This window comes from Eretmochelys imbricata, chromosome 4, assembly GCF_965152235.1.
Source record: "Eretmochelys imbricata isolate rEreImb1 chromosome 4, rEreImb1.hap1, whole genome shotgun sequence".
NCBI lineage: Eukaryota > Metazoa > Chordata > Testudines > Cheloniidae > Eretmochelys > Eretmochelys imbricata.
In genome coordinates, this window is record NC_135575.1 from 71,307,223 (window position 1) to 71,323,598 (window position 16,376).

At 41.5% G+C, this 16,376-nt stretch overlaps 1 protein-coding gene across 1 annotated transcript in view; it reads right to left on the reverse strand.

The window, feature by feature from the left end:
- Nucleotides 1–16,376, reverse strand: part of SPOCK3 (SPARC (osteonectin), cwcv and kazal like domains proteoglycan 3) — a 391,822-nt gene that overhangs the window by 231,978 nt on the left and 143,468 nt on the right. Inside the window, exons 3-4 of the mRNA XM_077814507.1 lie at nucleotides 15,043–15,051; nucleotides 14,900–14,945 (exon numbers count right to left, since the gene is read on the reverse strand). Coding sequence (XP_077670633.1) covers nucleotides 14,900–14,945; nucleotides 15,043–15,051 — 55 coding nt within the window. The remainder of the gene's footprint in view (nucleotides 1–14,899; nucleotides 14,946–15,042; nucleotides 15,052–16,376) is intronic.

The window sequence follows — 16,376 nt, forward strand, 5'->3', positions numbered from 1 at the left end:
AATGACTTTAAAAGCAGAACTCCACACTAGTAGATTCTGATCCCTAGTTATTGCCTAAAATATTTGATATTTGTATAAAGTTAAAAACAGTGAATAACTTCCACAAAAGTGTACAAGTATGGCAACTGAGTTGATAAATTAATGAGTACATTTTATTTTATGGAACTCTTTAAATAAACCAAGCTCTAAAATGATACACTATTGGAGTAATACAGCACTAGTCTTCTCATGTACCTGTTATGGAGGCCTCTCAGTATGTTGTCATAAGACTCCATTTTAAGAGTCTTTTTTTCCTGCAAATGTAAAATGCATAGAGGGGACTAGATAACTCAGGATTGGTGAGAGATCTGGGTCACAGGTTTGAATATAACCCAAGTCAATGGATGATGGTGTTTTGATAGTCTGGCTTAAATAAAATGGTTGTGTCAGTCCAGATCCTTTGAGTCCACACCCAGCTCACGAAAAAAAAACCCAAACCAAAATATACCCCCTTTTTTTTTTCTTCTTCCATTTTTTGCAAACACTGAATGAGCATGGAAATGACCTACTTTTTCCACACCTTCAGAACAGGGTTTAGTCATATTTAATCCATCAAAACTTGTATATTGAAACCTAGTATCCGAATATTTTATGAAATGAAAAATTTCAAGTTATGATGAACAGCACATAATCTTCCCTAGTTCTCTCCCTTCTTCACTGGTACAACAGTAAGCTTATTACTATTTCTAAGATAAGATTGCCTGGAGACCCAATCCTTGTTGCTCTAGGCACTCTACTAAACACAGCAGACAAGAATGTTCCTGTTACAAAGACTTCAGTCTTCTGCTGTAAAGTCTCTCCATCTGCATGGGACAGTACGGAGAAAAGTTGTGCTGCTAGTGCTGCTGCTGCACTTGTTCTATTGACACATACAGAGATCCGCAGAAGACCTCAACTTTTGACAACTTCCATGACTATTAAATTCACCTTTAAGCAAAAGACATTTGTAAGACTTCCATATCTTTATCGCTTCATAACAGGTTTCAAAGGGGTAGCCGTGTTAGTCTGTATCACTAAAAACCGGAAACCTACTGACCTTCATACTTACCTACATGCCTCCAGCTTTCATCCAGACCACATCCATTCTGTACAGCCAAGCCCTCAGATACAACCGCATTTGCTCCAATCCTTCAGACAGAGACAAACACCTACAGGATCTCTATCAGGCATTCTTAAAACTACAATACCTACCTGGGGAAGTGAAGAAACAGACTGACAGAGCCAGAAGGGTACCCAGAAGTCACCTGCTACAAGACAGGCCCAACAGAAAGAAAGTAACAGAACACCACTAGCCATCACCTACAGCCCCCAACTAAAACCTCTCCAGAGCATCAAGGATCTACAACCTATCCTGAAGGACAATCCCTCACTCTCACAGACCTTGGGAGACAGGCCAGTCCTCGCTTACAGGCAGCCCCCCAACCTGAAGCAAATACTCACCAGCAACTGCACACCACACAACAGAAACACTAACTCAGGAACCAACCCTGTTGACAACTCTGTCTGCATATCTATTCAAAGGACACTATCATAGGACCCAACCATCAGGGGCTTGTTCACCTGCACATCTACTAATGTGATATATGCCATCATGTGCCAGCAATGCCCCTCTACCATGTACGTTGGCCAAACCAGACAGTCTCTAAGGAAAACAATCAATGGACACAAATCAGACATCAAGAATTGTAACATTCAAAAATCAGTATGAGAGCACTTCAATCTCCCTCGACACTCAACAACAGACTTAAAAGTCGCCATTCTTCAGCAAAAAAACTTCAAAAACAGACTTCAACGAGAAACTGAAGAACTGACATTAATTTGCAAACTTGACACCATCAGATTAGGCCTGAATAAAGACTGGGAGTGACTGGGTCACTATAAAGTAATTTTCCCTCTGACACTTTCTTGTCAATTGCTGGGAATGGGCCACATCCACCCTGATTGAATTGGCCTCATTAGCATTGACCTCCAACTTGGAAAGGCAACTGTCATAAATATAAAGGGAAGGGTAAACCCCTTTGAAATCTCTCCTGGCCAGGGGAAAGCTCCTCTCACCTGTAAAGGGTTAAGAAGCTAAAGGTAACCTCGCTGGCACCTGACCAAAATGACCAATGAGGAGACAAGATACTTTCAAAAGCTGGGAGGAGGGAGAGAAACAAAGGGTCTGTCTGTCTGTCTATAGTCTGTCTTTGCCGGGGATAGACCAGGAATGGAGTCTTAGAACTTTTAGTAAGTAATCTAGCTAGGTACGTGTTAGATTATGATTTCTTTAAATGGCTGAGAAAAGAACTGTGCTGAATAGAATAACTATTTCTGTCTGTCTATCTTCTTTGTAACTTAAGGTTTTGCCTAGAGGGGTTCTCTGTTTTGAATCTAATTACCCTGTAAGGACTCTACCATCCTGATTTTACAGGGGGGATTTCTTTATTTCTATTTACTTCTATTTTTATTAAAAGTCTTCTTGTAAGAAAACTGAATGCTTTTTCACTGTTCTCAGATCCAAGGGTTTGGGTCTGTGGTCACCTATACAAATTGGTGAGGCTTTTTATCCAACATTTCCCAGGAAAGGGGGGGTGCAAGTGTTGGGAGGATTGTTCATTGTTCTTAAGATCCAAGGGTCTGGGTCTGTAGTCACCTAGGCAAATTGGTGAGGCTTTTTACCAAACCTTGTCCAGGAAGTGGAGTACAAGGTTTTGGGAAGTATTTTGGGGGGAAAGACGTGTCCAAACCACTCTTCCGCAGTAACCAGTATCAGTTTGGTGGTGGTAGCGGCCAATCCAAGGACGACGGGTGGAATATTTTGTACCTTGGGGGAGTTTTGACCTAAGCTGGTAAAGATAAGCTTAGGAGGTTTTTCATGCAGGTCCCCACATCTGTACCCTAGAGTTCAGAGTGGGGGAGGAACCTTGACAGCAACTCCCATCTTTTCATGTGCTTCATATTTATACCTGCTTACTGCATTTTCCACTTCATGCATCTGATGAAGTGGGTTATATCCCATGAAAGCTTATGCCCAAATAAATTTGTTAGTCTCTAAGGTGCCACAAGGACTCCTTGTTGTTTTTATAGCTTGAGTGGCTCTTTCAACACAACATGAGACTAGAGGGCCAAATGCAGTAGCCTTTCACATCTGAAGAGCTGAATTCAAATTAAAAAGAGCAAATTTGAAAGTTTTATAAGTCTCATTCATTCTCTTGAAGAAAATATTTACAACACAAGACACCAACATCCAGAATTCACAAAAAGGCAGAAGAAAGTTCATTCCTACAACACAGATTATATGGTAGGGATTTTTTAGGAAGCTTGTACTTTACCTGTCTATTATTCCTGGATCTATTCACTAGTATTGTCACTTTCACTCTCAAGAAAAATAATAATAATAATGTAGAAGTAGCTAGTTAATTGGAAACATCTGCACAATCACAATATGACGAGAGTACAGAAAACCCTTCTAGCTAGTTCTTAAGAAAAATATTGCTTGTTTCGACAAACTCCCTGACCCAATATCAGTGAAAATTCAGATTGTGCATTTCCTGTCCAAGTTAATTACCTGACAAAGAATGTAACAAGGTTGCCATAGAGAAATTGAAAAGTGGTGTATTGGCAGGTAAAAATATCCCCTGAATCTATAAACAATAAAATGTTTTGTATTTAAGCAATTTTCCCTTCATTAATCTGTTAAAACAAGTGTTGGAGCACTGTTAATTATTAAAAGTGCCTTCCCCAGCTAATGCTGTTTGTTTTTCTTTCAGTTACAAATCACACAGTATGATGTGCATAAAAGAATTGTTGTATGCATGCAACTCACATGCCACACTGAGGAAGATGCATTTCCTCTTTTAATGTTATTTTTCAATTGAGTAACATGGTAGCAGCAAACAGAGATGTGCAGGTCCAGCAATGAAAATATTCACTATCTAAGGAGCGTTAGGGTACAGTGGCCCATGAATGCTCTTTGTAGATTGTTTGGCCATATTGCAGTTCTGAGAGAGAAATAAGTTTTAATACAATCATAAAAATATATATATATATACCAGAGACTCAGTTAAGAACAAAAGAATAGCCATAGTGGGTCAGACCAAAGTTCCATCTAGCCCAGTATCCTGTCTTCCAACAGTGGCAAATGCCAGGTGCCCCAGAGGGAATGAACAGAACAGGCAGTCATCAAGAGATCCACCCCATCACCCATTCCTAGCTTTGGCAAGAGAAGTAAGGGACACCATCCCTGCTCATCCTGGTTAATAGCCACTGGTGGACCTATTCTCCATGAATTTATGTAGTTCTTTTTTGAACTCTGTTATAGCTGTGGCCTTCACAACATCCCCTGGCAAAGAGTTCCACAGGTTGACTGTCCATTGTGTGAAGAAATACTTCCTTTTCTTTGTTTTAAATCTGCTGCCTATTAATTTCATTTGGGGACCTCTAGTTGTTGTGCTATGAGAAGGAGTAAATAACACTTCCTTATTTGCTTTCTCCACACCAGTCATCCTTGGTAGATGAATCCAAATTAATTAGAGCTCATTTAATTTTTCAAAGATAATGGAAAATCCATGAGTGTCACTTTATAGTTGTTGCCCTATACTGGACTGCTTTTTTATTTTTGCTCATAGAATCATCAGAATCATAGAATATCAGGGTTGGAAGGGACCTCAGGAAGTCATCTAGTCCAACCCCCTGCTCAAAGCAGGACCAATCCCCAATTTTTGCCTCATATATTTGGCAAACTAGTAGAATTAAAAATTGATAGAAAACTATAACCACCTCTATCGTACTCCCCTTGGTTGTCTTTTTCCAAGCTGAAAAGCCCCAGTTTTATTAATCTCTCCTTGTATGGAAGCTGCTCCATGCCCCTAATAATTTCTGTTGCCCTTTTCTGAACCTTTTCCAATTCCAACATCTCTTTTTGAGATGGGGCGACCACATACACATGCAGTATTCAAGATGTGGGTGTACTAACATATATGACAAACTGTACACATATCAAACCCAAACACTCAAGGAGGCGTAGCTTCCAAGCCCTGGAAATATTACTATACTTTTCAAAGCACTCCTGATTGACTGACATACTCAGTTTGCTCCCCTTCTACTCAGCTTATCTACTTTCAATATAGTGGTCATCAGCAACTCAGTTTCCCTTTGCGGGCAGAGTAATTCAAGACAGACACCTTAAATAACCCAGGATTACACTCTGAGCTGGGGTAGGATTTCATTAGAATCTGACTTGGTATTGAATTAATGGCGCCCTTTTTAATACCAATTTGTGCACATGCTACTAAAACATTCACACTCCACAATCAGACCTTGCTTGTCTATCCGACAAAATTAAGTCAACTTTATCTAATTCAACCTCAAGCCTCCAAACTAATTGAGTCAATTGTGCATGGCCACACCATGCTCATTGTCTCGATGGAGTGCATCCTCACTAGCAGTGCCTGCATCGATGCACAAAGCAGTGCATCATGGGTAGCTATCCAAAAGTGCGACTTGCCGCAGTGTGTTTTGGGAAGTTTGTGCAATGCCTCATGGGACCAAAACATTGCCGCAGGGGAGAATGGGAACATTGCATTGGCATCCCATTATGCACTGTGCTCAATGGCAAACAACCCAGTGGGTTTTGCACCTTAAAACCGACACGTGTATGCCATAACCCCAGAAGCATGGAGCCTGCTCAGTTGTGCACTCTTGCTTGAGCAACTCAAACACCTTGCGCCTTCTCCTGCAGTATTTCCAGAGCGAAAGTAGGGTCCGCCGCACGGAACATAGTGATGTCCTGCAAGCAGCCCTGCTGCAAACCATTGGAAAAAAAACAACAACAATTCACAGTTGCTGCTGGCCATCACAGAGCAGCGGCACTCTGAGCGCTGTTTCTGGTCCCATGAAATGAGCACTGACTGGTGGGACCACATCGTTTTGAGGGTATGGGATGATGAGCAGTGGTTGCAGAACTTTTGAATGCGGAAGGTCACCTTCCAGGAACCTTGTGCAGAGCTTTCCCCCTGCCCTGCAGTTCAGCAACACAAAAATGAAAGCTGCTCTGACAGTGGAGAAGCGAGTGGCAATCGCTATTTGGAAGCTTGCAAACCAGATAGTTACCAGTCAGTGAGGAATCAATTTGGAATAGGAAAATCAACCGTGGAAGCGGCTGTGCTCCAAGTGAGCAGGACCATTAATCAACTTCTGCTATGAAGGGTAGTGAGTCTGGGAAATGTGCAGGACATAGTAAATGGTTTTTCTGTGATGGGATTTCCTAATTATGGTGGGCTGATAGATGACCCGTATATCCCCATATTCGCACCAGACCACCCTGCCACAGGAGTACATTAACTAAAAGGGATATTTTTCAATGGTGTTGCAAGTGCTGGTGGATCACAGGGGGTGTTTCACCGACATCAACATAGGATGGTCAGGAAAGGTTCATGACATGCACATCTTTAGAAACTCGCGACTGTTCAAAAAGCTGCAATCTGGGACTCATTCCAGACCACAAAATGAACATTGACAACGTTGAGATGCCTATAATTATCCTGGGGGACCCAGCCTACCCCTTGCTCCCATGGCTCATGAAGTCATACACCAGCTGTCTGGACAGCAGTAAGGAACTGTTCAACTGTAGGCTCAGCAAGTGCAAGATGGTGGTTGAATGTGCCTTTGGTCATTTGAAAGGGCGCTAGAGAAGTTTACTAACAAGGTTGGACCTTAAGAAAAGAACATCCCCATGGTTATCGCTGCCTGCTGTGTGCTCCATAGTATCTGTGAAAAAAGTGGGGAAATTTTCCGCCCGGGTGGGCAGTTGAGAGTGATCGCATGGCAACCATTTTTGAGTATCCAGACACCAGGGCAATAAGAAGAGCACAACAAGGGGTGCTCAGTATCCTCAAGGCTTTGAAAAGCTGTTTCAATAATCAGACACAGTTATGTGAACTGCTTGTCTGCATTTTGTCTTCCCAAACTTTCACCTACCCTGTATCACTGACCCTGTAAAGCCCACCCCCAAGCCCACTGCTTCTACTAAAAAACAAAAACAAAAAGACAAACATTTATTTCTCAAATCTATTTACTTTATTTAACATAAATAAAGAGGGGAAACGGGGAAAAAAGGTAATCTGGAGAAAAGGGGTTGTAAAGGTGGAATGGGAGAAACATTTTCAGCTGTGTAACATAATACCACATTCCAGACCATCAAAGGTCTGTGAATGTTCCTTGTATCCTCCCCCTAAGTTAAGTGAAAGGGACAATGGACTTTTCGCCCATGCCTCAGGGAACACTTGGGGGAGGGTGATTCTGTGCCAGGCGATGCTGGCTGGCTGTCCACCAGGGTATGCAGAGTAACTCTACCCTCCTGCTTCTGTTCCTGCAGTTCAACCAGATGCCTCAACATGTCTGCTTGGTCCCTCATAATCCAAAGCATCTCATCCTGCGCCGCATGCTCTTGCTCATTGGAAGCTTCCTGCTCTCCATCCTCCACACTGTCAGCTCTCTGTCAGCTGTCCTGGAGATGTTCATTATCTTGGTGAACATGTCTTCCCGCGTTCTGTCTCCTTCTAATCAGCGAAAATTTGCTTTCAGGTGTTGATGACATGCCCAAGGACACATTTCCAGCTGTCAGTCATGGGGAAAAAAATAAAATAAAGGAGCCATTGTACATGAATAAAATGTTTCCATAGCAAGGCCATTTTTATTTTTAAAAAACAAACAAAAACAAAAAACCCTACACCTTACGCTAGGTGCAAGCCATAACAGTCAGAATCGGTAATCATTCATGTGCCGTTTTGCTGCTCCAGCCATGGTGAGTAGGCCCCCTGGGGTCATGGGTGACCGCATTTTTAATGACGTTTATGGCAGGCTCATTTCGGGAGCAGAGGTAGCTAGTCAAACAATGGCTCTTCCCCATAGCACCACAGGAAGCTGTTTACGAACGGGGGTGGGGGAAAAGAGAAGGGTGTTCGTGTTTTCACTCCCAAATTGCAGAATCTCTCATGTGGGGCCCCAGTCCCTTATCAGCCACTTTAAACTACTTGCCAACCTATGCCAAGCACAGTAAAGGCATAGTAGCGATCACATGGTTTGGCAATCTGGAATGTGTGTGGGGGAGTCTATATACCATTTTTTCACTTGTAAGAGCACTTTTAATGAGAACTTTCCCCGTTTCCCCTAGGCGACCCTAAGTGATATCAGTTTCCTGAGGGTAACAGAGGCGGAAAGGAAGGAGATGCTGCAAGCATCTGGGTATAGACCCAGTCCTTATGCTGCTATGCTGTGTATGCCAGCAGAATTAATTCAGGAGTTACACAGTAAAGTGTCCTACCCTGGTGGAAGAAATAAGACTGCCCTGCCCAGAAACCTCCTGCAAAGGACTGCAGAGTACCTTCATGAAAGTTTCCTAGAAATATCCATGGAGGATTCCTGGGCTATCCCAGTCCACAAAATAAACAGTCTTTTCTGGCGGCCATCCTCTGCCAGGCTGGAGCAGCCTCTTGTAAGCAGAGAACCACAGCACCTCGCTTTTTCTTCACAGTAAACATGCAATACCACTGAATGTGCATGCCCACTAAAGTTTTACTGGATTTTGATTGTAACTGTATACTCATAAGAGGTGCCTTCCCCAGCATCACGGTTGGCCACTGGGATGTCCTGCAACCTACAGGTCTCCAGCGTTAAAAATATTTCCTGGCTCTCGGGGAGAATGGATCCAGTGCTCGCCTATCTCCCATTCTCCTCCTCCTCCTCTTCCTCATCCACCATATTGTCCTCTGTTGTCCCTAGACTCTCTCACTTGTGAGGCGTCCATATTGCTTGTGGGGTGTTGGTAGGGTCACCCCCAAGAATCGCATGCAGCTAGTTGTAGAACCGGCATGTGTGGGGTTCAGCACCAGAACGACTGTTCACCTCTCTTGCCTTCTGGTACGTTTGGCAAAGTTTTTATTTTCATATGGCACTGCTGTGTCCCTTGTATAGCCCTTCTCCCCCATTCCACGAACGATCGTTGCATAGGCGTCAGTGTTTCTTCTGCTGGATCGGAGCTCTGCCTGCACAGACTCTTCTCCCCCTACAGCGATGAGATCCACCACCTCCTGTGCAGACCAGGCCGGAGTGTGTTTGGGGCATGTAGTCTCCATGATCAGCTGTGCTCAAACTGGCATGCTCCCAATGCTGATCAGACAGGAAATGGGAAATCAAAAATTCCCAGGGCTATAGCAAGGGAGGGGCTGTTTCCGGTGTACCTGGCTGCAGTGCAGCAGAGTTGAGAATGATCTCCAGAGGAGCGTTATGAGACACCACCTGGAGGCCAATTAAGTCGAATTACACAACGCCTCGCAGTCGACCCATGAAAACCAAATTAAGCGCTACATCTCTCACAGAGGTGGATTACAGAAGTTGACATTAGAGGTGACTTGGGTCAGCGGAAAGGACCTGGCAGCTTAGACACGTACATTAACAGGTTGACTTAAGGCAGCTTCCTTCGACCTAACTTTTCAGTGTAGACCAGGCCTCAGTGTGTTTTGAAAACACCTCTTTAGGGATCCTTACTGTAGCAAAGAATTAGGGAACTGGTAGCTAGACTTAACCGAGTAAAAAGTTCCCTTTACTTTTTGACAGAGTCTAGGAACAGGACGGTTTTCAAAATGCTGTTAATCTAAACCCCATTTCAAATAAAGCAAATTGAAGTTGATACACACTAGGCCACTACTAGAGGATCATCTGCCTTACAGGAAAAACTGTTTCCAGGAACAAAAATTTGCAATAGTGCAAACAAGACAAGACAGATAATCCCAGAACGTACTCTGGGTCGGGCCTGTTTGGAAATTCAGAAATGTGTTCTATGAACATGAGTATCCAGGACCCAATTAAATGTTCATTAAAGTCAGTAAGGGTTCTGGTTGCGTCTCCAAATATTGCAAAACTCAAATTCAATGGGAAAAAATTTATTTATTTTAATGACTAAATTATGCAATATGTGGGCCTATTTGAAAAATGTTTTAACCATCCATGGTATGTTGAAAACATGAACAAAACTCACAGCACAATCCCCTCAACATCTCTCTATAAAACACACTGCCACCATTCATTTATTAAACAAAACCAACTCCCCTATTCTCCAGTTGACAATCTCAGCCCCCAGTCGTGCCCCTCCCCCTCTAAGGGTTAAGTAAAAAGGATGTCTTACAGCATGCCTAGGAGTCTCATGAACTCAGGTGTCAAATATAAAGGGAAGGGTAACCACCTTTCTGTATACAGTGCTATAAAATCCCTCCTGGCCAGAGGCAAAACCCTTTCACCTGTAAAGGGTTAAGAAGCTAAGATAACCTTGCTGGCACCTGACCCAAAATGACCAATGAGGGGACAAGATACTTTCAAATCTGGAGGGGGGAGAACAAAGGGTCTGTCTGTCTGATGCTTTTGCCGGGAAGAGATCAGGAATGCAGACTTACAACTTCTGTTAAGTTAGTAAGTAATCTAGCTAGAAATGCATTAGATTTCCTTTTGCTTAATGGCTGGTAAAATAAGCTGTGCTGGATGGAATGTATATTCCTGATTTTGTGTCTTTTTGTAACTTAAGGTTTTGCCTAGAGGGATTCTCTACGTTTTGAATCCGATTATCCTGTAAGATATTTACCATCCTGATTTTACAGAGGTGATTCTTTTACCTTTTCTTTAATTAAAATTCTTCTTTTAAGAACCTGATTGATTTTTTCATTGTTCTTAAGATCCAAGGGTTTGGGTCTGTGTTCACCTGTACAAATTGGTGAGGATTCCTATCAAGCCAGGAAAGGGGTGTAGGGCTTGGGGGGATATTTTGGGGGAAGACATCTCCAAGTGGGCTCTTTCCCTGTTCTTTGTTTAAAACACTTGGTGGTGGCAGCATACGGTTCAAGGACAAGGCAAAGTTTGAACCTTGGGGAAGTTTTTAACCGAAGCTGGTAAGAATAAGCTTGGGGGTCTTTCATGCAGGTCCCCACATCTGTACCCTAGAGTTCAGAGTGGAGAAGGAACCTTGACATCAGGCTATTTTGGAGTAAGTTGGGGAGCCATTTTCAAAGATGAGAAGGAAAACATTTCACAGAAAACACATTCGGTTATCAGCCCTCTGTCTTTTACAGTAAGGGGATCAAGCTCAAGTGCCCTCATTTATCACTACTGTGATAGTGTGTCAATGTCAGAGATGGTCTCTCAAGCAGACATGTCTCAAGCCATTTAGTATTTTATAGGTTAAAAGCACCACCTTAAATCCACCCAGAAACCAACAGGCAGCCAGCACAGATTACAGAGTACTGCTTATATAAGCTTACACTAAGAAGCACCACTTAATAAGCAGGCAGCTGCAAAGCGCACTGATTTTAGTCAGGCAAGGATTTCACCCTATATGTATCTAATTTCAACAAGTAATACAGTCACTATTAAAGACCTGCACAGCTAAAATGGGAGAAAAAGAGGCTCGAGAAACCCCAGGCAGGGGTTTAAAATAATGATTATGGGGAGCAAGGAGCCAATCAGCAGCCATCTCCTTCCGGCTGCCCAACAGGTAGCACAACATTCATGGACAGAAGGCCCCTTTCATTCTAAAGTGGTCTGGCACCTTGCAGATCTAATCAACTCTCTCATCTGTTAAAATCAGGTAGCATTGTTTGCTACAAATAATTATGAAACAAACCAAACAGTTGTTTTTATAGGGGCACTCACTAGTGACTTAATGTTTTTCTTATTATTTCTAATGCAAAATCATTTTTGGAATTTATATTTCAATCAGATTCTATCACCGTGAGCTGAAACTTGTCATGCAAAGTTTCAGAATCTAGAAATGATGTTTTCCCCTACTCAGTTAAAATTCAGTTTTCCTTGTTGAGTTTACTGTATGTATACTGCATATTAAAAATAGCTTGCTATGGTTTGGGGGAATTTGTTTTAGAATTAAGAAATGAAATGTAACATTAATTTGTCTAAAGAAATTAGACAGTGATCAAATTTCTACTGGGATTTAATCAAAAAATCAGTTACTGTAACTATCAGTTAAACAATGTTTGTCTATTGTTTATGTAAGTGCATATAATACAAATAATCTGAAATGTATTTTCTCCTAGAAACTCTTTACGATACCCCCCGCCCCCATTCTACCTCAATTATTGTGTATAGCTCTCTTCCTCACCTAGATTCCACATTCCATAGCAACTTTCTCATATCCCACCCACCTCATAAACTCAGACTTTAGATGATCATGATGGTCCCTTCTGGCAGTAGTGTGGCCACAGAACTTCACCCACCCACTCCTGCAATACACCCATAACCATTGGCTGAGTTACTTAAGACCTTAAATCATGATTTAAAAAAATTCAAGTTACAGAGAATCCACAATTTACACAAATTTAAAATCTGCAAGCGACCCATGCACCATGCTTCAGAGGAATGCAAAAAATCCCAGGATCTCTGCCAATCTGACCTGGGAGGAAATTCCTTCCCAACCCCTAATATGACAATCAGTTAGTTCCCGAGTATGTGAACAAGACCCACTGGCCAGACACCTAGAAAAGAATTAATGTGATTGTCTCTCAACTTCAACTCTCTTAATTGCAAAATGATTTTTAATCACAAAGACTTCATTTAAAACTAACAAAAACACACACACACACACATTAAGGAAGAAGCATTTTTAAAAAAAAAAAAATAAGCACATTCCTCCGCGTTGTCATAGCATCTCTTCCCCTCTAAGTCTCCTCTCTTTCTATCCACCTCTTGTGTGTAACTCTCATTAAAGTCCCTTCACTGTGAACATGCTATTGTAGCTATCAGGAAAGAAGTCTCAGTCTCTAAAGTGCTCTGTTTTAGAAATTCAAAAAGCAAGGTTATAGTCGCTCTCACTCTCCTCCTAGCATGCTTTGGAGCAAAATACAAGAACTGGATTAGATGGACAAGGGAATATGCAGTTGTCTAGTCCTTGTTTTCATACAAGAAGTTTAAGGGTTGAAAATGTCAAATGGCTCGACTGTTTTGTTTGCTGCATCTCACTCAAATGTTCAAAAACCGATCACTGTACTAAAGCATTTTTACAACTCCTCTCCATCCATGCCACCCTCAACCTAAGGACTGTTCTTGCAAACTAAAGAAGGGACTCCCCTACATTAAAGGCTTTCTATACTACAATATAGTAGACAAGCTTGTCAGAGTCCTTTGACAACAGAAAGCATCAATAGGGCTCAACTGTCAACTTTTGAAGTGATTTCCCAAGTCTGAACAATGCCAAAATAGCTCCCAAAACATTTTTATCCAGCAATCTTCATAAACCCGACTCACAGTGGTTGCCCCTAAGGTTCCATTTGGCTTTCTCACCATGATTGCCGAGAGATGCTGTGGAGCATGCTCAGTGCAGGTGGAGTGTCCAAAATATTCAGCAGCAAACCTCTGGCAAGATCTACTGAGCATAATTAAGACTACAAATATTGATTCTCAATTGTTTATAACTCAGCAAAATCTGAATGGATTTTTTACAAGGACAGCTAAAGCATCTAACTCTAGACCCGTCCTCCTTCCAAGTTCCTCTGCAGAGTGCCCCAAGGGTCGGTCCTGGGGCCGGTTTTGTTCAATATCTTTATTAATGATCTGGAGGAGGATGTGGATTCCACCCTCAGCAAGTTTGCAGATGAAAAACTGGAAGGAGTGGTAGATATGCTGGAGGGTAAGGATAGGATACAGAGGGAACTAGACAAATTAGGGGATTGGGCCAAAAGAAATCTGATGAGGTTCAACAAAGACAAGTGCAGAGTCCTGCACTTAGGACAGAAGAATCCCATGCATCACTACAGACTAAGGACCGCATGGCTAGGCAGCAGTTCTGCAGAAAAGGACCTAGGGGTTACAGTGGATGAGGTGCTGGATATGAGTCAACAGTGTGCCCTTGTTGCCAAGAAGGCAAACGGCATTTTGGGCTGTATAAGTACGGGCATTGCCAGCAGATCGAGGGACATAATTGTTCCCCTCTATTCAACATTGGTGAGGCCTCATCTGGAGGACTGTGTCCAGTTTTGGGACCCACACTACAAGAAGGATGTGAAAAAATGGGAAAATGTCCAGTGGAGGGCAACAAAAATGATTAGGGGACTGGAATACATGACTTATGAGGAGAGGCTGAGGGAACTGGGATTATGTAGTCTGCAGAAGAGAAGAATGAGGGGGGATTTGATAGCTGCTTTCAACTACCTGAAAGGCGGTTCCAAAGAGGATGAATCTAGACTGTTCTCGGTGGTAGCAGTTGAGACCGTTACTCCTTGTTCTGTCAAGTTGCCATGGGGGAGGTTTAGGTTGGATATTAGGAAAAACTTTTTCACTAGGAAGGTGGTGAAACACTGGAATGTGTTACCTAGGGAGGCGGTAGAATCTCCTTCCTTTGTGGTTTTTAAGGTCAGGCTTGGCAAAGCCCTGGCTGGGATGATTTAGTTGGGATTTGTCCTGCTTTGAGCAGGGGGTTGGACTAGATGACCTCCTGAGGTCCCTGATATTCTATGATTCTATGAAATCATGGAAGTGTTTGACCTCTATAAAATTTATAATAAAAAAAACAAAAAAAACCCTTGACAAATATTTATAATGGGAAGTGTTAAACAACCTTACATAGGTTACTATTGCCCTCCCATTATTTTCTCCAGCATGTTCTCCATATTTTCTCCTAATAAATAATTAGTTACAATAAATTGTGGATATAATAATTGGAATGCTACCTTTCCCATTGTGGTCCTGTTTTAAATCTACCAGAGTAACACCAAAAAGACTTCACAATTTCATAAAGGTTTAGAGTTATTATTTTTAAAAAGGAATATTATACATTTTAAAGCATTTACAATGGTAATACATTTTTAATAGGATAATTTCTTACCTTGATCAAATGGTTTACCCGGACTCCATGTGCGGAAATAATCATCCTGGAAGGGGAAAAACAGCCTACATTTAACATGACATAAGAAATCAATGCATACATACAAAAAAGGAATGCAAAATGCAGAAGATATATATACAAACCTCTACTTCCTGCAAGGGGCAAGCAATAAAAAAAAAAAAAGTTATAGTTATCAAAACAGAACACACTGCTTGCTTGGAATAGAAAGCAAGCATACAATACAATTCACATGCCATGTCAAGCATTAACTGAAACAGATGATGTATACTATTATGAAAAGCAAGAAAATACAATAGCCATGTGCAGGTTTTACTTCTGCTTATAACAGGTTACAGTAATTATGATGTGAATCTAAAATATGTTTCTATAATGTTAACAAACAAGCTTATTGAATAAAATAAACCAGAATGTTACATTAATACTGAACTTGTCAAAAGCTAAGTTCTCAAGTTATCATGAATAGAAAAGTAGTCTATAACAAACATTTCCAAATTATATAGGAGTTGTACATAGAGATTTTCCTCCAAGAATATACCAATCACTCAATACTCTCAAGCGCTCCATTTCCATTTAACAAATAATCAGCCTAACCATTAAGACTGACTCCTGATTAAATCATTTTTGTATTTGCCTATGTGCATGAGAATAAAAACTAATATTCAAACATCTTTATTGTAAAACTTTAAGATGTTTAGTAATAAATAAAAAATTTGCAACTGTAGTAGGAAGAGAGCCTGAGACATAAGCCCTGTATCATAGGTCTGGTGAGGCAGAACCTGCTTACAGAATTTGGCAAGAACAAGGCTGATATTGCAAAAATACACATTTCTAAGAAGTGCTAGCCACAGAGAACTCACACAAACATCCTGATATTAAGTGGTACCAGAACATCCCAATATCGAGGATGGTACAAAAACGTTCCCCAAGAATAAAAGAAACACATTGACCCTTCCTAAAAAGATAAGGTCAGGATGATAGTATACAATAAAAATGTTTTAATTAAACCATCATGTACAAGGTAATGGGTAATAATTAGCCACATTAGGGGGCAGTAACTAACTATGTTAGAGAGGCAGTACTAACTTGTTTGTATCAGGGTATAAAGATGTATTTCAGAGGAAGTATTTTTCTTTGGCCTAGGGAGAAACAGAAAGTTCTGCCATTCACTCAGCTGCATTGTTACAGGCATACATGTATTAGCGGTCCGGTAAAGTCTGCGGAATACTAGTACCGTGCTTTGTCAGCAATAAACCTGGCTAGGTGCCTTTGTACCTTAATGAATCTTGTGGTAATTGGGCGGTTCACTCAAGGTCTGCCATACCAGCTGTTTGCCCTGGGCTGGGGCAGCACAGAGAGGAAACACACACATGCAGCCAAACATCTAACCACAACAACAATACATACCAATAGCTTAATTCTTTGATGTACCCACTGACACTAGAGATACAAGATGAAG